The sequence below is a fragment of the Melopsittacus undulatus genome, chromosome 8 (genome assembly GCF_012275295.1).
Source record: "Melopsittacus undulatus isolate bMelUnd1 chromosome 8, bMelUnd1.mat.Z, whole genome shotgun sequence".
Taxonomy (NCBI): domain Eukaryota; kingdom Metazoa; phylum Chordata; class Aves; order Psittaciformes; family Psittaculidae; genus Melopsittacus; species Melopsittacus undulatus.
The window spans coordinates 3,688,199-3,712,169 of NC_047534.1; the positions used below are offsets into that span (position 1 = coordinate 3,688,199).

The 23,971-nt window shown below is 48.0% G+C and overlaps 1 protein-coding gene across 3 annotated transcripts in view; it reads left to right on the plus strand.

Annotated features, from left to right (window-relative positions):
* The window catches only part of RNF216 (ring finger protein 216), a 78,128-nt gene that overhangs the window by 25,746 nt on the left and 28,411 nt on the right, over positions 1-23,971 (plus strand). For all 3 annotated transcript variants that reach the window (XM_005141653.3, XM_031042425.2, XM_031042424.2), the window contains 6 exons: positions 243-357; positions 628-767; positions 1,682-1,732; positions 2,677-2,814; positions 4,220-4,368; positions 4,815-4,893. In XM_005141653.3, the coding sequence (XP_005141710.2) occupies positions 243-357; positions 628-767; positions 1,682-1,732; positions 2,677-2,814; positions 4,220-4,368; positions 4,815-4,893 (672 nt within the window). The remainder of the gene's footprint in view (positions 1-242; positions 358-627; positions 768-1,681; positions 1,733-2,676; positions 2,815-4,219; positions 4,369-4,814; positions 4,894-23,971) is intronic.

A 23,971-nucleotide genomic window follows, 5' to 3' on the forward strand; every position in this document is an offset into this window, starting at 1 on the left:
CAATAGGTGGTGTGAAGTATCATTCAGCCTATTTGGATTTATGGAATGATTGCTTTATGAGTACATAATGCAATAAGGTGAGCAAAGTGAGGAGCTATATTTGCCTCTGTATGGGGTGTTTGACTTTCCAGTTTTGGATCAGCATCATGTGCGTGTTTGTACTGTGCTTTGATTTGATTTGAAGTCTGTGGTTTTGCTTTCTTCCAGGAGCACAGCATTGAAGTCTTTCTCTTGTTTTCTAGGCCTTTTCAGATGCTATCAAAAAATGGCAGGAGCTGTCCTCCGAAACCAGTGGGAAACGGAAAAGGAAGAAAGTGATGAATCAGTATTCATATATAGACTTCAAATTTGAGCAAGGTAAATAGCAAGTTGTATGTGCTGTGCTCTCCATATCATTGTTGTAAGCAGAACCAGCTTGCAGCAGAAAGTGCTGTTCTTCAAAAGGGATGTGGTCCCAAAACAGAGATGCTCCTGTCAGTGTCTAGCATCAGTTTTGGAGATATTCCTTAGTACCTCTGCTTGGTACAGTGCTGCTTGAGATGCTGAGTGTGATGTGTGGAGAAAAAGGATTTAAGGATAGTTCTGGCTGCTCCATCCCATTTCATTGTGCCTTTAACTCTGCTTTAGGGGATGTGAAAATTAAGAAGCGCATGTTCTTCCTGGAGAACAAGAGGCGGCACTGGAGGTCCTATGACAAGTGTTCCCTCCTCCCACTGGTGCTACGGGAGCAGGAATTCTATGAGCAGAAGGTGAAAGAGATGGCAGAGGTGAGTGGTAGGAGCTGCTTTGGTCTCATGCTGCAGGCAACTTCAACTGTTAGAAAAGCCTTGGCCCTAAACATGGAAATCTGCCTCTTGCTACAGTTCAGACACTGAATAACTGACTACATTTGCCCTTTTGCTACTTGTTACGTGGATGACTCTTCCCAAATTACTGATTTTTGAAGGCAAAAAGCCAAGCACAGGCTTTCTTATTTTCTCAACTACATCTGCTGCTTTTGCAAACACTGTTCTGGACTTTTATTGCTATGAGGCAGGAAAAGCTCTGCTAACTAACTCCTCCTCTAATTGGTAGCAGGCTTCTCTGCTGCTTCAGGCCTTGTAATTGCAGCTCAGTGTTGGTAGTGAATAATGACCAGGCCCAGAGCAGTCTGTCCACTCACTCTGCCTTCCACAGGTTGGCAGTCCTGCATCTCCAGATCATCTTGTTCTGTGCTGAGGGCCATGTGTTTCAAGGCAGAACACTGCAACACCCACTGTGGTGTTGTCTTCTCCTCTAGTCTGAGGAAAGACTGAATTCACAGCTCTGCACTTACAGTCCTTTGTTAAAGATCCTTGTCTTTTAGGCAGATGGATAGTGTCTCCTTTTAATCACAAAGCTAGTGTTCCTTGGGGCTTTCTCTGGAGGGGCCCGTTGGGTGAGATCATCTCTGCCTGTGGAAACCTGAACCAGCAGCTCTCTAATACAGAATTCAGGTCTTTATTCCTGATCCTTCGCTTCTCCCATCTGTTTTAGCTGAATCATAAATAGCTTAATGGGTTGGAAGGATGGGCTGAGTGGTGGTGTAAGCAGACAGCTTTTTATGGTGGTTTCTAAATCCTGAGATAATGTAAAAGACTGTAGAGGCTGTAAAATTGCTTTACCTATGCTATAAATACAGGTGCTCATGTCTCTCTTACAGCATGCAGACTTCCTCCTTGCTCTGCAGATGAATGAGGAGCAGTATCAGAAGGTCAGTATCTATAATGTGATCCAAGTTCAGCATAGATGCTGTTTTACACTAAATTCTTCACAGACTCTTTTGGCTTCTGGAAAGGAGTTTTCCTGAAGCTGCATTTGTACTGTGCTGTGTTTGCTGAGCTGGCAGAACCTGCAGTGTGTGTGTTGGCTGGCGTTTCACAAAGGTAGACAAGAGCTGAGTCCAGCAAGACAGTATTGATGCATGTAATGATCTCTAGTAATTCACTTAGCTGCTGCTTGTATCTTGACTGGCCAGAGCAAACATTGCAATAGAATAGTGCCTTGCTCCCACCATTATGGCTGTTTAAAACAGAGATGCTGCTGTTGGAGCTCTGACTCCAGCAGGCTCTCATCATTTGCAGGAAGGACTCTAAAAGCCTGAAAATTGGGTCTTTCCCTTGAAGTAAAGAGAGAAAAGTGGCATTCTCAGTGCCCATTTCTCTTCAGACGTTGGAGATACTGGACCTTTAAAGGTGTGGGCACACTTAAGAGGCAAGCTTCTTCACCCCTGTAGTGAAGAGACCAAGATGAGGTCTCTCCAAGCAGATGGGTAAATGGTCTTTGAGAGGGCATTAGATCCAAAGCTTCCTTTTGCCCATAAGAGTGGTCGGAATGCTGCTTCCCTGCAATTTCACCTTCCTGAACCCAGAGTGCTTCTCTGCCTGTAAGCTAAGAGCTATTAAATGCTATGTTTTCTGTGGCTTTTGAGAACCTCTCAAGCAGGACGTGTAGCTATTAAGTTACTTAAAACTGAGTTTCTGGTTGTGCTTAGTGAGTTTTGACAACCAAACAGGGTAACTAATGGAATGGTACACATCTGTGGCTCTTTTTAGAATGAATGCTGGCAGTGCTTCTAGCTTGCAGTTGCATGTGTCTGTGTATTGCTATAGCTATTGATGCTCTGATGATGATGCCAATACCTCTTTATGGCTGCAGGATGGGCAGATGATAGAGTGCCGCTGTTGTTATGAGGACTTTGCATTTGAGAAGCTGACTCAGTGTGCAGACGGTCACTTGTTCTGCAAGGAGTGCCTAATTAAATATGCTCAGGAGGCAGTCTTTGGCTCTGGGAAGGTAAGAATTTCCCACCTGGATGAGGGGAAGATGGGTGAATTGCTGCTGGGAGATCACAGTGCTGTTTGTGTAATGTTGTTGCTTAAATTGGATGTAGAATCATAGAATGGTTTGGGTTGGAAAGGGCCTTAAAATCATCCAGTTCCAACCCCCTGCCATGGGCAGGGACACCTCACACTAAACCATGGCACCCAAGGCTCTGTCCAACCTGGCCTTGAACACCGCCAGGGATGGAGCATTCACAGCTTTCTTGGGCAACCCATTCCAGTGCCTCAGCACCCTCACAGTAAAGAATTTCTTCCTTATATCCCATCTAAACTTCCCCTGTTTCAGTTTGAACCCATTACCCCTTGTCCTTGAATAGTCCCTCCCCAGCATCCCTATAGGTCCCCTTCAGATACCGGAAGGCTGCTCTGAGGTCTCCACGCAGCCTTCTCTTCTCCAGGCTGAAAAGCCCCAACTTTCTTATCCTGTCTTCATATGGGAGGTGCTCCAGTCCCTGATCATCCTCGTGGCCTCCTCTGGACCTGTTCCAACAGTTCCAAGGAAATACTCAAATGGAATTGTGTCCTGAAATCCAAATCCATTAAGTCAGTCTCTCCATCAAAGTGGGATCTTTGAACAGGATTTCACTTTTGCCAACCTCCCTTTTCTGTGCTCAATGCTGAGCAACTTGGGATTATTAGGAGAACTTTCCACACTATTTATAGTGACAACAATAACTTGCATTTGTCTGAGTTTTGTTCCTAATAAGACACTCTCTTTGCACAGAGAGCACTCTTGTCTGACTTGACCAGTCTCCTCCTACCTAAGAGTGTTTGTCATACATAACGTCACTGTGTTCCCAACTTTAAACTGGGAGTTGGTTCCTCTATGATGCTATGAACTTGCTTAAGCTCCTGTTTAGAAAGCATTTACCCTAGTACTCAGCTGAGCTGTAAACAAGTCCTTAACATGCTCTGAGATGTGCATGTGCCTTTGCCTTGAGATATGAGGATGAAACTGTGGGATGCAACTGTAGTCTGAGACCTATATAAACATAAACTAGCAGCTGTGTTTGATATGACCCTAAAGAATGCCACATGCTGTTTGTGAGCAGAGTGCTAGTGGTCAGCAGAGACCATACAGTAATAATGGACTGCTATGTGATCACAGTGGGCTTTAAGTGAGCTGTGATCCCAGGCATCAACACCATCTTCATGCCCAGTGTCTGTTTGAGGCCTGATTTGTTAACTAGCCTTGCTCTTTCCATAAGCAAACCCATTCTCTGGCAGCCATGTGCTAACTTAAGCTCTATTCTCTCTAAGCAAGGCTCTGCGCTGGTGTGTTTGAAAATGTTCCGGGTACCAAGTCTTGCTTTTTGCTAGCATCACCCTGAACCTGAGCTCTCTCCTTCCAACCCTAGTCAGAGCTCAGCTGCATGGAAGGCAGTTGCACGTGTTCGTTCCCCACCAGCGAGCTGGAGAAGGTGCTTCCAGAGAACATCCTCAACAAGTACTATGAGCGGAAAGCTAAGGAGGAGGTGGCTGCTGCCTGTGCAGATGAGCTTGTCAGGTAAGTGTCCAGCAGAGGATGCAGACTGCACTTACTGATGTTCAGAACTGTCCCCTGAAACCCTAAATGTATGCTCACTGTGAGATGAGGAGCTTTCAGAGCTGTATTATACATTCAGGCTTCTGGCTGTCCAAAGCTCTCTGTATTCAGGTTGGTCTGCCTTTGGCTAGGAGCAGATTAAAATTCAATAGACTCATCTCCCTTAAGACTTGCTTGCCAGCTCTGTGCTGATCCTCTAAATTACATGGTCAAAAGCAGTGCTGAGCATAAAATGTTTTTACTATGAATGACTGAAGAAATATGAGCAAAAAAGGCAGTAGTCAGCACATCCTGGTGACAGGCATTTGGTTGGCAGCCTTATTAACTACCACAGAACTGTTTGAATCCCCTTGCAGCAAAGATACCTTTGGCACTCTGCACTGATGGCATCTTCTTTTGGGCTCTAGGTGTCCGTTCTGTAACTTCCCAGCTCTACTGGACCATGATGTGAAGAGGTTCAGCTGCCCCAATCCCTGCTGCAGAAAGGTAACTGGGGGATACTTGCTGTTTGGTCTCTTTTGGAGTGTTGGGAGGACAACCTATGCTTCCTAGGAGCAGGATGTGGCTGAATGGGGCAGCAGTCAAAATGCTGCATCCTACTGCTGTGCTATACAAGTGTGTGGCTGGACAGATGGATTTCAGGGCACTGTTGATAACGGCACCAATATTCCTTTGTTAGGAAGATATTGGCTAAAAAAGCTTATGGATGCCATAAGTTGCTGTCTTGCATGTACAGAAGTGTGTTAGGTGAACAGGGAGATGGGTGCTTAAAAGGCATAAAACCAAATTGTAGCCTTTTATGTAACGAAACTTCTGGAAAGTGAGCTGAAACAACCTTAGTGCTGCCCTGAAGAGAATGAGCATCTGCATTATCCTGTTACACTGTCACCTGAATACAGATTCGGTTGGAAGTGACAAAGAACTTGTTGGAAGAGCTCACTGAAACAGGAGCCAGTCAAAGGGCAGGAGATCCTTGTGCTTCTCTCCAAGTCTGCTAATGGCCATAACAAGAGAATTGTCAGGCCCAATGGGGGATGGAGCAGGGGAAACTTGCTGCTTCTGCACCACCTGCCCTGGGGGGGAAAAGAAGCAAGGAAATATGTTGCCCAGGCTCCTGAATGTACATAGAGCCCTGCTTACATCTGGTGCCAGTGAGCCAAGGCTGCACCCTATCAGTGCTTAGCACTGATGCTACAAGGTCTTGCACAACCTTAGCCACAGCAATGAGTTCTCATGTGATACTGAGGGAACTGCCTGTCCCCCAGCAGCGATTGCTGCGAATCACTGCAGTTCCTCTCGAGGACATTAACCTTGTGCTTGTGCTGCCCTAGCTTTGTGTTCTGGTATTGACTGCTTGCCTGGAGGGAGGAATTACTTGGAAGTCAAATTCTGTTGTCTGGAGAAGGTGAAGTTGGGTTTTGTAGTGGAAAAATCAAACTTACTGGGGGGAGAAAGCTGCTTATAACAGATGCACAATTCCATTTGAGATCCCTGATCTCCAAATCCGTTTTGCTGATACCTCCCTCTAGCATTTGGGAAAGAAACGTGATTCTGATGGATTCCAAGTGTCAGGAGCGAGGAGGTTTGCCAGTCACTAGGTGGCAATGTTGATTCGTGTTTAAATCGTTCTCTTTCCTCGCTGTTCTTGCAAACAAGGAGCTGTTTCCAGATGTACACAGGTCAGCGCCACAGAACAAACCCCAGGCTTGAAGAACATGAGCACTTCCATGTGCAAAAGTTGCTTTTTTCCCCCTAAAATGTGTAACGCAGCACAGTAACTGTGGTGAGAAGGGTCAGCACTGAAATGTTCCTTTCCTTCTGGTTTGCTGTTTCATTTCCTTCCTAGCGTACTGCTGTGTCCCCCATCTCTGGAGGCTCAGCATTCCAGCGGGCTGGAGTTCTGGTTTCCTGGACAGCTTGTGTTGATTCATTAGCTGAAAATCTGCTGAGTAGCTTAGTGCTCTTCTTAGAAATCTTGAATGACTTTAGGATTTGAAGTGGAGGGTGAGGAATTCCGATTGCAGGATGTGGTGTCTCACAGCATCAACTGCAGCGGTTCTTTGTGTTCCAGCTATCTTTCCTCTGCCCAGAATGAGGAATTTCAGTTAATGCTCTTGCTTGCAGGAAACTCTGGCCCTTAGGGAGGAAAGGGCTAATCCAGGGAACTCTACAGAGGTTGGAGAGGATGCATCAGCTTTGCTAGCAGTGCCTCTGATGGATTCAGTGGTGGTGATGACTGAACCTGGAAGGAGTCCCTCTCTGCTTGGAAGGACTGCACTTGCACAGCTGAACCTAAAGCAAGGGGGGGTGTGGAAAGGGAAAGGTCAAAATGTGCCTCTCCTGAAGCCTCAAGGCCCTTCAAGGGTGGCGAGAGGAGGACCAGATGGTGGACCTGTGCTCCATCACCTGCATCTTTTGTCTTGCTTTGAGACTTCATGTTGATACTCTCAGGCTTTCCTTTAAATCTTGCAGAGAAGTTGACTCGTGTTTGGGCCAGCTATGGATGTATTGTGAAATAAGTGATGGGAACCAGCTGGAAGCCTTCATTTTGGCTGTATATATGTATGCTGGGCTCAATAAGAGGAGTTCTGGGTATACCCATGTCCCTGCTTATGATCTCACCTGTGGCTCCAGTCGTTTGCACCTTGAAGGGACCAAAATGCATCAACTATAGCCAGAGCACTGGGCAGAGCTGCTCTTTGCCTTCTGTGAGTGAAGGGCTGCACAGAGAGCATGCAGATGAGGCTGCACCATCTGCCAGGGCTCCAGCTGTGTGCTGTGAAGTTTGGCTCCCAGTTAGGTGGCCAGGGCTTGAATCATAATATCACAAACAGCAGGGTGGAGGAAAAAGCTTAAATTAGCCAAGGAGAAACACTGCCCAAGCCACCCTATGGATGTGTTCTCTGGGTTTGCAGGCTGAGCTGGTGCTGGGGCAGAGGCAGTGTTGGCTCAGACCTGAGTTTTGAGGTTTTGCTCTCAAAACAGGTTCCTGACCATGCATGGAGCCAGGCTTCCTGGTGACAGGGAGCATTTGTCAGCCTGTTGGTCAACCTCCATCTTCCTATGCATGAGGATCCCTGTGTGGAAGCAGCACTTGAATTTCTCACCTCTCATGATGCGTGTTCCTCCTTCTGGTGCTCTGAGAGAGCAAACCAAAGCTGGCACTTGTGTTAAACTAGGAAAGGCACACGTTGTGCAGCTCTGGGAAGTGAGCCTGCACTTTTACACATTGGAGGAAGTACTGTTTCCCATCAGAAAAGGAAGTCCATCCTTTCAGCTCAATATCCCTCCTCCCAGGACCCCATAGTGTTGATGAAAACAGGGCTTTTGTTCCTGGGCTGTTTGCTGCTATCCCCAGCATTGCTGGTGAAGGGAGATGGTTTCCCCTCTTTGCAGTCTCAGCACAAAGCACTGCAGGGCTTCCAGCCAGGGAAGAGATGGGGAGGTGAAAGCTGTCGTTGCCATGGAAATGATGCATGCAAGGAGCAGAGCTGTCCCTCCGGTGCCACATTGCAGGGACTTGCTTTTCCAAGACTTTTCCTTAAAACTCCTTTGATTAGCATGGGATTTTCATTGTACCAGCCTCTGGCCTGGCTGGATGCAATGAGGTGATGGTGTGTGGGGGTATGGTGCTAAATCACGTTGCCCTCACACTGGGCAGCTGAGAGCATCCCTGAGGTTGTGTGTAGGGACTGGGTTTGCCTGCTGGGCATCTGAACTGTCCCACTGTTAGGATGAGCATTGATGTGCTTGTGGCAGATGGATGAAATCTCCAGTTCTATGTATTTATTACTTTTCAGGTCAGGTTTCTGTCCACAGCCATCCTTGAGTGTGCTTTTAATTTACAGAACTGAGACTTAGTGTTTGAGGGGACTGCTTGTAAAGCTTCTAGAATATCTCAGGATTGATTTCAAGGTGCTGGCGAAGACCACATGCAGCCAGCTGCTTTTAACCTTCATTTGCTGTTGGAAACCAGACAGGTTTAAGCTTGTACAGAGGCTCTGCCTAGCAGGCTGTGTCTGAACACGGCTTCTCTTAGCAGGGTGCTAACACTGCATCCACAACCTATGGTAAGAAGCATAAGTCGTGTTGTACAGTTTGCAGCAACTTTGATGCGAGTGGCCTTGCTCAAGTAAACTGCACGATTACAAGGCTTGAAGTTGGAACAGGAGCTATGGGGTGAGCTGCAGTGCCTGGGATCTCCTTGTACCTGGTGTGATAACGGAGCACGCAGCTGCTTGTGCTTCAGAGGCAGCCCCATAGTCCCATTACAAGTGGTTTATAGGGTGCAAGGGGAGATGTTTGTGTAACCAAGTACCCAGCAGCAGGGGATGTGTTCAGGATGACACAGCCTTCCGAGGATGTCATCCAACACATGCCATAGGGGCCGTTAGTTCTGTGCTAGAGGCTGGCCTGTGGCTCCCCTGCCCAGCTCCAGATGTGCCATGGTTTTAGGCTTAAATGACACCAAGATTTGTCAGTGGCAGGGTGAGTGTGCAACATGATAGAACCAAATAAATAGCTCTGGTTGGAGAAACTGAGCTTGTCCAAAATGCCTGAGAGTCGGATGAGCGTGTGGAGAATTACTTAATTCTCCTTGTTTTGCAACATGTTTTCCCAGCTGTTGGGAGTCTGCTGTCTCATTCAGCTTCCTGACAGCAGAGCAAACAGTTTGAAGGTCCCATGGCCCTGCCTCATTCTCTTTTCAGCCATTCCTATTGCTCTTCTCCCTATGCTTTTCCTGGAGCTATTTATTTGGACTTAATTGTTACTTAGAGCTTAACCCCGCAGCTTTAGTGGCGCGCAGAGCCAAAGGTGGCACTTGCTTATGGCAGACCCCTGTCATTTCCTTTTGATGGCAATGACCTCAAGGCCCAACTCTGGTGTTTCAATTCCCGTTGGAATTGTGCCTGTGTGAATGCAGCTTAGCAGAATTTACCGGGATGAGGAAGAAAGGGGAATGTGGTGTGGAACCAGTGCATCTTACTGGGGATGGAGCACTTGCGCTGTGGATGCTTTCATCCGGAGGCCTGTCTCCTGCTTGTCCAGGCCAGCAGAGCAGTCTGCCCCATCATTCCATGTCTGTGCCATCTTCCCCCTCAGCACTGCATCCCTAAACCCTCCTGCTCCAGCACTCTCAGCCTTCTCCTCCAGCTCAGCGCCTGTTGAAGCGAGCGGCACACAGGGGAGCGCGCTCTGCTCTGCTGCTGCCAAACCCACAACAAATGGCAAGTTTCCGTCTGTCATCCCAGCTCCGAGGCTGGGCAGCCCATTTTCATTTTTCTTCCTTAAAAGGCCATTGCATCTCCTCATCTGCAGACGTGCAGGCAGGGCGAGCGGCGACGCTATCGCACGGCGCTGTGCATCAACGCATCTCACCTCGAAGGGATCAGCAGGAGGGAGGGACCGAGGCCGAAGGTGGGGTTGAGGTGATTGTAGGCAGCAGATAACACCCCCTGATAGGTTTTTATTGCTAAGTCCTAAAGGAAGAGAGATAACAGGAGAGTTCTGCTGCAGCAAAGCCTTAGAAGTCCAGTCCTGTGTAGGAAGGATACGTGCGTGCTAAGCCACGTGGTGCGTCCCATTGAGGGGTGTAGGGTCCAAGTTGGGAGTGCTGAGAGTTAGGAGATCTCCTCCTCATCAGCTTTATCTTGCTGGGGGGAGCTGCAAGGGAAAGCCATGTACCAGGGGTTCTCCTTGCTTCCCTAGAGGCTGGATGGTTCATAATCATCCCCTTGATCCCTGGTTGTGAGGAGCACCCAGGAAAGCCAGAGAGGGGGGAACAACTTGTCCCATATCTTCCTTTTAGGTGTGTGCTTGGTCTGGGCTAGGAGCAGTACAAGAATTGAGTGGTGCCAGCAGCAGCTTGCTCCTAAATGTCCCTTTCCAGAAAGGCACAATGATCAGCCCAAAATCACTCCTTGCCTTATCTCTGTACCTGCCACCCTTCCTTGGGGCACAGAAGAAGGGGCAGGAGGAGCCCCGAGAACACCTCACCTGGAAAAGAGGGCAGGAGTGGGCTGGATTTAGTTGCTATGGTGGAGTGGAGAGGCTCCATCAGTGGGAGCTCAGGTGGTGCTGCTGCTTTTACAAGGTCAAGTCTATTTATGCAGTGGTATGTGGAAATGCTTCGCTTGATAAATGAGTCTGACAGAGGAGGAGAGGGCAAAGCCCAGCCTGGAAATGGACCTGAGGAAAGAGGTCAGCTTAAATGGGGTGTCTGTCTTTTAGAGGGTAAAAAAAGCTGCTGAAAACAAGAGCTCAACCTAGTCCCTTTAAAAATAGACCACGTAAGTCAGGGCAGTTGCAAGCAACAAAGCCTACTCCTGTGCTGTCTTTCTGCCTTATATAGCAATATTCATTCAGGAGAAAAAAGCAATTCCCTTGCTGTTCCCTGACCACTGAATACCTCTGTGTCAGGTCCATAAGAGGCAGCAGCTCTGTCTTCCCTCTGTAGCTTTGTCCTTTGCCAAGGAGGGGTCCAGAGGTGACAAGTTGAACACAGCTTCACATAGGGATGGAAGCTTCACCCTCAGCACTCTTGTCTCACCCTCTCTCCCTGGGCACAGCCTGCAGCCATTTAGGCAAAGGAGCCACTGGGAGCAGCTGCAGACCTGTAGTGGTCAGTACCAGGGCAGTGTCTTTGGGGATGAAGTGATGGGCATCACAAGGGGTTGGATAAGAGCAGCCTGGGTTGGCGGTGCCACAGTTGAAAGGTCTTCAGATGCCCTGAGCATGGCTTAAGTGATCCCATAGCCACGTTGCTGGGGTTGGAAGGACCCTGGAGCAGAGGCTGAGACTTGCTGCAGGCTGAGCTTTAAGCTTTGTCTTTTCCTCCTAGATCCCTTTGAAAGAGCAAGGGAGGAGGAGCAAGGGTGTTCTTCTATTTCATGCAGGAAATGAGAAGTAATACAACGGGATGACCCCAGCATCAGGGGGAAACCCTAAATCTCTGTATGGACCAGCGTGCTCAGCTTGTGTGGTTGTTTTTAAGCAGGGAGGTAACTCACCCTGGGTCACTTGTCTGTCCTCATGATAGGATGTGATGCCACTGAGCTGTTGTGGGGGCTTGGTACAGGAACCCTCTGAGTTTAAGGTTAAAACCCTGCCCAGTGCTACTTGTGTTTGCAGAGCACCAGAGCAGGGTTATCTCTTTGCTGCTGCAGTGGAAACGGAGGTTGGAGAGGATGGAAACAAGGCCGTTCCTAAGCTAAATGAAAAACATTGTTCTGCCCTTACTCAAGAAGCTCTCTCTTTCCTCCCCCTCACATTCCTGGTGTAGTAATCACTGATCTCTAACCCCAGCTTCATCTGCCACAGGCTCACCACTTCAGAAACGCAATTAAACCCCCTGGCTCTGCATACACCTCATCTTGCTGTACCTCTGTGCTTCCAGGGCCCTTGTCTTTGCAGGGGTCTGAGTCAGCAGCAGAGGTTTTGAGCTGGATTGTGTCAGGGCAGCTGATGACTCCTCTCTCTGTGCCAGAGCCCTGAGCTGGCCTAACCTGGCATGTGCAATGCGAGGAGGTGTTTTGCTTCTCCTTTCTGTTTGCATATAAACAGATGGGAGCAGATGACACAGTCATCAGACTTCCTGAGCTAATAGGAGGCTGCTGCAGATGATGTCCATTTTGGAGGCTGTCAGTAGAGTTTGTTTCCTAATTTGGTCACAGTGTGCTCAGGGCTGCTCTCCTTTTCTTTTCCTCTTTTAAAGCACCCATCCTCTTTATATCATTGTCCTGGAGGGGAAGCTGTGTGGAGCAGAGAACCTCCAGCTCCTCTCACTTCCTCTCTGCAGAGGAAGTGAGACTTGAAAGGTCTCTTTGAAAAGCAGTGCAGTTCTGAAGCTGATCTTCCCATCCTGATTTCCTCCTTTGCCACTCTCATGAGCTCATCTCAATGAGCTTGGCTTTTTATCCCTTTGGGTGGTCACCTGAGCAAGCCCTTTGTGCTGGAGGACTTTGGAGTAGTTCTCTTCAGGGGCAGCGTGAGCTGTGCTGTTGTTAAATAGTAACATTGATAAGATCATCTATTGGTGTATGTATTGCAGGAGGTAGATATGTGTGTGATTTCAGCTAGTGGAAAGAGAATGTGTTTGGTTTCAGTTCATACATCATCACTAGCCTGGTAGCACATAGGAAACTGTAAATGCCATCAATAGGAGAGAAATAGTATGGCTGGTCAGCTCTGCTGAAAGGTATGTAAAAGTTAGCTCCTGGGTCTTAAAAGTCATGAAATGGTTTGGGTTGGAAGAGGCCTTAAAGCTCCTCCAGTTCCAGCCCCGTGCCACAGGCAGGGACACCTTCCACTGGATCAGGTTGCTCCAAGCCCCTGTGTCCAACCTGGCCTTGAACACAAACTAGGGATTGCCAGTCCCTGGAAGAGGTCTGCTTTTCTGTGCTGAACCACAGTCAGCCCCAAAAAATCACCTTCCTGGAGTGCAGGAGAAAGTTTAGCCCTTCTACTGTCAATGTGTGTTTTCATTCAGCAATAGGAACAGCTGAGGAGTCAATGCCAAACCTGTAGGTCTCTATTACGTTATTTCTCTGCTGAACTTAGCAGAAGGAAGGGGAAAAGAACATTTCCAGGTGATGCAGTTGAGGATGCAGCTTTATTCTGTGTGGTCAGGAGGCTTGTGTGCCTTATGTGGTGGTGAAGGTACTGCTGTCACTGGAGCTGCTGTCTCTGGACAAGACTCGCTGGCCTTGGAGATGCTGGGTTACCTATGGAAATCCAGCACTGCTTTAGGTTCAGAGTACCTGTCATAAACAGCTTGAGCAGAGCCTCAGGTTAAGGTGCACCCTGAGCAGCCTGATTACTGGTATGAAAGGTTTGGCTATAGATGGGCAGGTATGGGCTGGTCTCTGGAGAGAGGAAACTTCAGTATGTGTCATGTGTGGAATGCCAGGTGAGCATTGACCTCTGAAACATGAGTAACAGAGAAAGGGCACACGAAGTGGTGAGGCAGCAGGATGGGGAGGGGAAAGGGAAGGTGAAACACAAGTTTTCTTCTAATTTAGTCAAAACCATCTCAGTGTGTCATTCTTATTTGCATGTTATCTTCTAATTAGCCCTGACTGACTCATCCACTGCTTCCACCTGAAAGGAACGGTATGTTTTTGAAGCCTATGGTTTCTAATCTCAGTAGGCCAGCATTTCTTCTCCTCCCTCCCCTTCCTGTGCCCCCCAAAAAGCATTCTCTTACTGCTTTTAACCTTCAAGCCTCTTTTTTTCCTGCTTTCTCTGTTACTACTCTTGCATTATTAATGGGACTGAAGCAGTTCAGCCAGAACACTGACATTACCGATTACTCCTCGTAGCAGAGGAGCAAGGAGCAAGGTAGAAACTGGGTCAGGACATGTTGTCATAAAATGATAGCATCAGAACTGGGGAGCAGAACTCCTATGTGAGCAGGTTTGCATTGGAAATGGCTTCCTTCACCCAGTAGCATACCTGAGTGCATCCATCGTGTGCTGCTTTGCTGCTTGCAGATGGGAAGATCATCTCACACACAGAGAGGTTAATAACAGACCTGTAATTTCCAGGAGCAGAGGAGTGGAGGGCTAGGTTGTGTTCTGCCTGGTAGAGCTTTGAGCATCACGGAATTCATGGGCTCTTCATTGCTGGTGCTGGAGTAGGAAGCCCCTTCCCCTGTTGGTGTCAAAAGGCTGAGGAAGCAGAAGTGACTGCATTTACTTGTGCATTCAGTGAGAGCCTGTCGCACTCGATGCGCTCAGATTGTCCTTGGTGCTACCAAGGGCATCCTATAGCAGCAAACAGCTCTCCACACTCCATGTAAGCTAACATGACTGCTATGAAAGCAGAACAAGAATGTTATTTTGGGGATGCAGCCATTAACCTGTGAATCTTGGGCTGCTGTAAACATAAGGAATTACCTGTTTCTGGTTAATGGAGCTGTGCCTCTTCACTCAATTGGACACAGCATCCGCTCGGGGATTTGGCATTCCTTGGAGGCCTTGTGTGAACAGTTGTGCTGTCATGTTAGCTTGCTTCTTGAGAGGGGGCAAGTGTGAAAAGGGAAGTGTCATTTACTGTAAAATGTAGCAGCTCCTATGGGAAGTGACAGTTAGAGAAAGTTATATCCTCAAATGCATGCTGTTGTCTTTAAAATAGCTAAAACAGCTAAAATGCATAGGTCAGCAATAAAGAACATAAACTGGGCCAGTGTGTGCTGGCAAAAGACAAGTCTATCTCCCTGAAAGATGCTTTTAAAGGACAAACTGAAGTCTTGTCTCTCCCAGATATGTACATGTGCTTGTTGAGGGAACAAGAGCCCATCTCTGGTTGGCTCAAGGTGGCAGATTCCTTGGAAGTCTCTTGGAGATGGGGACTGTGTTCTTCTTCCCTCTCTGTGCTGCTGCTCCTGGTACCCATGACCACCTGTGTGTGCATCAGCTGAGATTGGGATGAAGATGGGAAAGCATCAAAGCAGTTTGTGCTCAGTCCCTGCTGGGCAGCCACGCATCCGGATGAACCAGTGACGTGCTTCATTTATATTCTGGACCAAGGCTGGAGCCAGCACAGGAACAGTGTGACTGCCTCACAAGTCAGATGGTAACTCACACACAAAGCAAGCTGGAGATTTAGGCTGGGCAGACTTGACAATATCCCCTTTCAAGGATTATCCTTTAAACTACCCTCGTCGCACACTGCCTTTGGTGCCTGCTGGAGCCTTCGGTAAGCATGAACAGTACTTAAAAGAGAGGCTGGCTGGCTCCTGTGCTCTCTGCTCCATGGGCTGTAAACCCCTATCCTGCTGGAGCTAGCCAGCTTCATTTCTCTAACTGATCATAACAAGTATAGGGCTCTTAAATCCTGGCTCATGTTTTATCCATGGCATTGGTGGAGCTGCCTGATACCTCCAAGTGAGCCCAAAGCAGAGCTTTGCTAGTACAGCTTAGAGTGTTTGGGGGAGAGCAGGCATCACCGTGAAGTGGGAGCTGATGATAGGCAGTAATTCCTATTTAATAAAGCCATTGTGGAGCTGGAGAGGTCTAAGTTTGTGACCCCAGTATTCTTTTACTCTCTCAAAGGCAAGTACTGATTTGCCATTAAACTCGAGCATTAGCAGCAAGGCAAATGCTTTCCCTGTCCAAAATTCCATGTGCACGTATTTAATTAAAAGCCGTCCGGGTTAATGAAGCTTTAAGTGCAGAAAAGCCTCATGCCCTGAATTGCATTTTCTTTAATTGCTCCAGAGATTGCATTTCCCAGCTCTGGTTGTCCCTTAACATGTGAATCAAGGAGCTGGAAAGGGACAATTTGAATTGTCTCCTTCAGTGCCAGCTTCTTCCTCTTGGATTGATTTTTCATCTCCGGTTGAAAGAGGATTAGATGCAAATGCTTCCTTAGCTTTGTGGTGGAATTGGAGTTGCCAGTGCCTTGGACACTAGGAATAAGGTGAAAAACAGGGAGTGTTTGTGCACATCACGTCACTCATCCCTAATGTATTGTAGAAGATGGAGAGCAAATATGAGATCTATTCTTCTCCCACCCCAATAACTAAACCTCACTGCTCCTGAATGTGATGGCAGGTAACTGAACTGCATGCTACAGCCCAGATCCATCTGGTGTGATCCATCTCTGTTTGTGGCAGATGCATGGGATATTCCAAGGCATGGTTTTGTGTCCTGATGGCTTTGTTAGCAACTATAGCCTTGACTGGATGCATAATAGAAAGGAAAGCTTCCAGCAGCAACAAAAGACATTGGGGGATTAATTTCATGCACATCTAACATTGAACCAACAGGAGCAACAAGTGATTCAGGGGCTTGACTTGTAGAGGTCTTAGCTGGCAGAAATCATTGGGAAAATAAGCAGTAGCATCCCTTTGGATGGAAACTTGCCATAACCAAACAGTATTTTGTACTGATAGATAAGCATCCTCTACATGAGCAGGTATTTGGGAGCTGTCAGGCTTTTCATGCGAGAAGCTGGTGGCTGCTGTGGTGTGTATGCTGGTGGCTGGAGTGATGGTTTTGGGTGAATCTGGAGAAGAGAAAGCTCCCAGGAGACCTTATAGGTCTTCCAATACCTAAAAGGCATGTACAGGAAATCTGGAGAGGGGCTTCTTCAAGGGCCTGTAGTGATAGGACAAGGGAGAATGGCTTTAAACTGTCATAGGGGAGATTTAGGTTGGATATAAGGAAGAAGCTGTTCCCTGTGAGGGTGCTGAGGCGCTGGCACAGGGTGCCCAGAGAAGCTGTGGCTGCCCCATCCCTGGCAGTGTTCAAGGCAACCTGGTCCAGTGGAAGATGTCCCTGTGCATTGGAACCAGCTGAGCTTTAAGGTCCCTTCCAACCCAAACCAGTCTGGGGTTCTATGAAAACACAGTGATTCTATGGTCTTCAGCTGGAGTCAGCACAAATACTCCTCTCAAGCTTGATTTCTGGCCTGAAGGAAACCACCTTCTCTGCTGCTACTCCACAGAACCTCCCCTGCCCCTTGATTTAAGCAACCTCTGCCCCATCGAGTAACTAATGCCTGGCTTGTCGTGCTGGGGGCCAGGAGGTCCAGGGCCTGGCCTGTGGGCGTGGGGAGCAGAGGTGATGCTTTAAGTGGTCTTCATGCTGCTACCAGTGTAAACAGAGCAGATGTTTCCCCGAGCCGGGGGAGCATTAATGGAATGTGTCGGCCCCGGCTGATGTGAAACATGGCTGCGAGTTTTGGGGATGAGGTCAGTGGTACTGAAAGCTGATGGGAGTTTAATGTCGAGTCTCTGCTTCTGCGAGCCAAGGGGTCAACCGAGAGAGCCACGGCTAATGGAAACACAAGTACACTTGTCATAAATCAGTGCCAAACTAGCGAGCAGGCATCCTACCGCTGCATCCCACAGCGATGTCTCTGTAACCGCCTATTAGCTCTTCAGTGGCTGCTTTCCTCACTGGGTGCTCTCCGTGCTTGACTTTAGAAGGGGCAAATTGAGGCTGAAAATGAAGGGTTTGGGAAAAGCTTTATGTGCTGGGAAAGCCCTGCCTGCTTCACTGCCTTCCCCCTGCTGTCTGTGGGTCCCGTGGTTACTGCATCCCTGTTTGGGGAATGGCAGGAGGGCAGTTAGGGTCTTGTTTGAAACAGGTTGTCCTTCTGGTGAAAGGAGATGGATTGTGGTGCTGGCACGAGGTTGCTAGGAAATCCTGAGGCATCCAGGAGGCGAAGCAGGCTTGGCTCTGCTCGGAGATCATATGGGGGCTTTAAAAACAAACAGATCTTGTACGAAGTAAAGAGCAGCATTTTGTAGGCAATGAAAAGTCCATTTGCTCTGCAGACCAACCACCATATTCCCCCTAAAGCTGGACCCTGTAACGTGCCATTTGCCAACAAGATAAGATGGTTGTGTTTGCTCAGTGATTTATCCCCTGTGAGGCTAATCTGAAAGAATGCTTTATTGCTCTATTTATTTTCTCAAAAGAAGCTGCTTTGACCTCATTTTTTGTGTTGGAAGCGTGTGTGCCTTTAAGCTACATCTCCGAGCCCAGTTGGAATTGGGGTCTGCCTTCTGCTTAAAACACAATATCCGTGGGCTGTTAGCGACAGAGATGCCATTCAGAAGCCAAGAGGTGAGCATCTCTCCCCAAGGCTTTTTGTGTATTGAAAAGCCTCACCACGAACCCCAGCCTCATCCCCCAACAAAGCCAGTCTGCAGCTAGAATGGGGTTTGGGTATTTCTTCCCCTTTCTGGGTCCTCCTTAAGAGGCAGAGGTTAAAACAAAACAGATGCTCTTGGATGATGCCTCTGCTCTGCTAAGAGGCCTTGGCTCCTGATACACAAAGCAAGGATGCTACCTCCTAGTGCAAAGTGGATGGCAGGCTTAATGAAAGAAACAGTCTGAAAGAGCCAGATGATCCCCAGGGTGAGGCAGGAGAGGGGTATCGATGGTGTTCTTGCATTACTTCCATCCTGAAGTTTGTGTGTGCAGTTATCCATGTAAGTAAAACCTGAAAGTGGCTCTCAGGGCATGTTCTCCCCAAACAAGGGAAAGGATTGCAGCTATCGGAGTGGCCTGGGAGGAGAGGGATGGAGCTTGCAGGTAGCTGGAGGCAGTGCCAGTTTGTGTGTTTGCTGGTAGCCTCTTACTATATTTAGTTTCTTTTGGCCTCCCAGAATGCAGGCATTGAACCTTTCTAGATATGGAGATAGGCACATCACCAACCAGCTCTCAACAACAGCTTGCCAACTACTCAGCTTTCTAGCTGTTGTTTTCAGCCTTGGTCCTTGCCCTTCCCAGCCTCACAGAGGATAGCCAGATGAGGTTATGTGCACAAGAGTTGGCTTTGTAGCTGTTCTGTCTGCAGGTGAAAGCTGCGGTACCTTTAAATAACCAAACACTCCACAAAGCAGGTTTTCTCCTGTGGTTTTAACCCTTTGAGGTGTGTTTCAGGTGTGCAGGGTGAAGAACAGGCACTTTGCAGGAGTCATTGGGTAACTCTTCCAGTTTTGTACCATAAACCAGCACACAGATACTTACAGACACCAATTCCTTTTACTGAGATCCCCCTCTTGACAAACTCTGACCTACCCCTGTCATGAAATGAAGCATTTTGTGCTTCCTGGACCTTTACTCTGGTTGCAGCTGTTGTACAAGCTATACATTTCTAGCTCTGTGTCCGAAAACCATGACTTCAGGCCACTGGGATTCTTGTGGGTGCGTGAAAGTGATAGCAGATTAATGAGTTTTACTGCAGCATCTCCATCTGCCAGACTAAACCATGGGCTGCACGTGAGACTTAACACAGCTGGGTTGAGCTGCTCCCCTAAAAGCAGAGCACCCTTTACCCAGTCAAAGCTGACCCCTGCTCTAAAACCACAAGCATTGCTCTTTCCAAAGCCAGTGCCTCCCTTATTAGAACTAGATCTGCTTTCCTTTTCCTGATCCAAGCACTGTGATGAACTCAAAGATTGCCAATGATGACAAGTGATGACCACATGGAGGAATGCAGGTGATTCCCTATGAACCAGGTTTGAGTCCTGAGTACTCCTCAAATGTGGCTCCGGTTTCTTGTCTGACAGGTACTGCTGTGACACTTGCAGTTGCTTTCCTCATGCTTTACCTCCATAAATAGATGAATTTAAATGGGTAGTATATAATCAGTTGTCTCTGTCCCATCCGAACCAGAGGAAAATGACTGGCAAGTGCTAGCTGTGCCACATATGTATAACTCTATGTGCTCTCAAATAACACTTGGCTTAAATCTCTGCCTATGCAAGGGGCAGCCTTAAAGTCCAGCTGTGAGCAAAGACAGGCTGAGGAATGAATGACCTGAGCAGCCAAAAGCTGCTGTACATTAGCTGTAGCTGTTAGCTTCTCTATTCCCTCTTGTGAGCTCTGAAAGTTAAATGGGAATGATGTAGCTGCTGAATGAGACACGTTATCCTTCGCTTGCATCCCTTTATGTGGCGAGTTGCCATGGCTGAGACATCGATCAGACTTTGCAACAGAGGGTTCTTCTTCAGGGTTTTTGCAGCAGAAATGGGTATCTGTCACCTCCAGCACCCAGAATGTGTCTGATAGTGTGTGTGTACCTGCACATACACACTCCCCTGATGCTCCTCTGTGCCTTTTCTCTGTGTTTTTTCATTGCCTCAAGGCTGGATGAACAGCCTCAACCCTCAGAAGCCCAAAGGCACTGGGGAGTTGGAGAGGGTGGGGGAAAGGCTCATTTGGCTATGTAAAACTGAAAGGGATTTACTCAATACATAGGGCGGACTGTAATGTATTGAGTTGTGCAACTGCACAGCTGTACTGCAGCAGACTGAGGCCCTCTGACTTGTCTCCCCCATGGATTTGTTACGAGTGCTTGTCAGGAACATGCAAAACTCCTGTGATGTGTTTGTGTGTGTTACTCTAGGTTGCTTTCTGCTCCGTGTGCTCTCTATTTGGTGTACCAGTGGGCATTCCTACTGCTTTCTATGGGCTTGATGGCAGATGCGGTCCTAACCCTTTGGACTGGTTAGTTCCTCCAAAGTACCTCCCATCACCATGGAGAAGGAAAAGCAAGCAGTGCAAATACCAGGAAAGCTGCTGTAGTCCTTGGACTTGCGTGCTGGGGCGTGTAGAGCCAGACAAAGAGCCTATTTTCCTTCTATTGCAGCATTAGTGACACCAAGTGTTTTGTTCTGGTTCTTAGTCGAGAATGGCAGGAAGGTAGAAGACCCTTAGAAAGAATTAAGGGGTCTTCTCTGCAGTGTAAAGATCTGCCTCTTGGTAAGATGTTAATGCTAACTCTGAAGGAAAAACGTTACGGGGTCACTTGGTGAGTCTGTAAGTGCACGCTTTAGAGTTGTGTGTAACATCTTTAATGTTAATGGGCAATAATGAGATTGCATTTAGAATCTAAAAGGCAAAGCTGATTGAAAACCAGTGCTTTGAGTCAGCTTGGCGCCTTTGGATCAGGTTGGATGAAGGAGGAAGGGAGAGATTTTAAACTTAGTCATGAATGGAATTTTTCCTATAAGGAATAGATGCTTTTTTTAGGACTCCCTACTTTAACGGTTGCTTTTGGCTTCATTCTGCGATGAGTCTATTGCTTTACCATCAGTGCAATCCGTGGCCCCACCATTTCAAGCTGTGATTCAGCTAGGTTGTCCAGACTGAGTGTGACTAGGTGTGAACAGACAGGGCTGGCCAACAGCCAAGGAGCCAAAGCCCTGGGAGCAGTAGTAGCCTGGATTCAATAGGTAATGCTCTCCCAGGGATCGTGTGGTGTATTAATTAGCAGTACAGGGAGAGACAGCCTTGGCCCACGTGGGATTCAAAGGCCACAGTGCAAACTCAAAGAGGAGGGATTAATAGAGAGCTATTAGATGAAGTATTGCTGGTGGTGCAGAAAGTCCCTGGTCCATGGAGAGCAGGGTGCAGGAGCACCATTCCTGCCCTGTCAGGAAGGTTGGCTTCTGTTTTCCTGTGCTGGAAACAACATAGGTTGAGACGGACTTCCAGTGATGCCACACTGGGTTGTACTGGTTATGCTGGTGGAGAAAACTAGCACTGTGTTGATATTGAGGAGTAAGAGATCTGTATGGAAAGGGCTGTAGGTAATCCCTGCATCTAAAACTCCACTTTTGGCCCAGACCCTGCAAAACAGCCTTCCCTTTGGCACAGTGGCTTGTTAAATGGTGGCTGTTCCAGGCTAAAAGTGGTCATTTCTATATGTGTGTACTGAGAGAGAGGTTGTGCTACTACTGCTGAACCAATGCATGTGGATGTTGCCACAGGGGAAGGTCCTCTGGGTTCTTCCTGTTAGTGACTCTCCACTTGGCACTGAACACAGATGTTTCTGCATATACTTAGAAAAGGCTGCTCTGGAAATAAACTCATTGCAGCACTTCACTTCCCTCTTCATATTTTAAGACTCTTTATTCCCTCATAGTAACTTTCCAAGTGAATTAGCACAGGTCACCAAGGCATCTACTTCAGTAAAATACAGTGAGACGGTTACTGTCATCTCCTGAAACACTCCAGCACCCATCCCATTGCTTATCAAGCCGCAGTAATAGCTGTGTCAGAGCAAGATGAACAGACAATCCAGACAAGTATTTATGGTTCCCTTTAAGGTATGTATTAATCTGAGAGCATGAAGCAGGGTTTCAAAGGAGAGCTTTAAAACCTTGCTCACGTGAGCTAGGGGGGTTGGAAATTAATGGTCTTTAAGGTCACTTCCAACCCACGCCATTCTATGACACAGGGGCTGATGTAGCATCCCCCAGATGAGAATGGAGAGAGAAGCAGTTGCAGCTCACAAAGGCAAAAGGGGGGATAAGGACCAGTGTCTCAGTTGCCTTTGGTGCTATAGCAGCATCATACAGCAACTCGGTAGTGAGAGGAAGGAGAAGAAACAAAGGCAAAGCAGAGGAGGAGCAGCTTGAGGCTGGAGGAAAGAGCTATACAGCAAGGTGGCATCTAGTGACTGTCTGAGGAAGCAGCGCTGGGTTGGGAGGTGATAGGTTTGATCATGGTGAGGACTGGGTCCTTTTTCTCTGTGGGGCTGTGCAGGTTTCTGGAGTCCAGGGAGTGACAAGAGGGCTAATGAGGAACAGACCAGGCTCCGCTCCAGCTGATGGTGAGGATGGTTCCATAGTTCTCTGTGCTCATCAAAAGGTCCAGGCGAAGACTTTAACAGCAGGATGTGAGCACTGACCAGGACCATGCACTGGAGGAGCTTGGTGGGTGCTGCAGTTCAGCCAAAGTCAGGCAGAGACCAGTTTCCGAGGTGGAGAGCAGGAAAAGGAGGAGGACACTTCCTGGCTGCAGGAGATATCTGTAATGTTGTTAGTGTGCTACAGTTAAAGAATGCTTTGTGCCTGGCAAGCCCTTGGTAATCGCCAATGCTCCCTCTTTCCCAGAGCCAAAAACCAGATTCCTTGTAGTTTGCGTGGCTTTGGGAAGTTTTATTCCTTATCAGCTGCAGAGCTGGGACACCAGAGGGAGCAAGTGAGCCTGAAATAGCTGCTTCCAACCAAAACCAGCAGCAAATAATCACAGCCGTTGCAAGAGGTAAATTAAAACCATCTCCAGCCTGGGAAACATGCACAGCTCAGCATCTTTGCTCCATAAATATTTCCCTGCTGCTCAAGCTCTTTAACCCCTTTGGAGCCCAGCAGCTGTGCTCTTCCCTGCTGTTACTGAGCTGCCTGCCCACTGTCTGCTGGGCAGATCCTGACCTGTGATGCTGAGCCCTGGGGTCTGTCAGACTTCACCGGCCCGGAGAGGTGGAGAAAGGGTTGGTATGAAACCAGTCTGGCCTTTGTGCATGGCACTGGGCAGCCTGGCATCCCTGTGGAGCTGCTGTTAGTACTGGAGCAGTGGATTTAGTGACTTCCTTAGCACTCCTCATCCATTTCTATTGCTAAAGCAGCACAGTAGCTTCAGGTGAGGTTGCCCTCACTGTCTTCTGTCCCCCCCTTTAAACAAGGGGGTTTGCTCACTCTTTGCACTCACCAGGAGCAGTTAAGTAGCTGAAAACGTGGGGTTTTAACATTTCTTAGAACCCCAGCCTGGCTTGGGTTGGAAGGGACCTCAAAGCTCATCCAGCTCCAACCTCTGCCACAGGCAGGGACACCTTCCACTGGAGCAGCTGCTCCAACCCCTGTGTCCAACCTGGCCTTGAGCACTGCCAGGGATGGGACAGCATCTCTGGCTACCCTGTGCCAGCGCCTCAGCACCTCAGTCCCAGCCAGATGATGTTCTTTTCCACCCTATCTCAGTGGCATTGCAGCCTTAATACACAGAGATCCTATGATGTGTGTGTATGTGGGATTTGGCTCTGAGGAAGCTGAGAGCAAGCTGCCATAAGAGGGCTCCAGAGCCCTGTTCTTGAGTTGCAGTCCTTTGTGGACTGATCTTTCTCCTTACCAGTATGCCCAAACTGCCTTAGCAAAACCCTCTTACACCTGCTCTCAGTAGTTCTTTTCTCTCTTGTATTGCTCACACTGGTTATGAACCCGATCTCTTCATTTTAACCAGCATAGCTGTATGTACTACAAGCATCCCTTGTACTAGTAAAGCTTACATCTTATTTGAATAGAGATACTGGATGTTGTCAGACT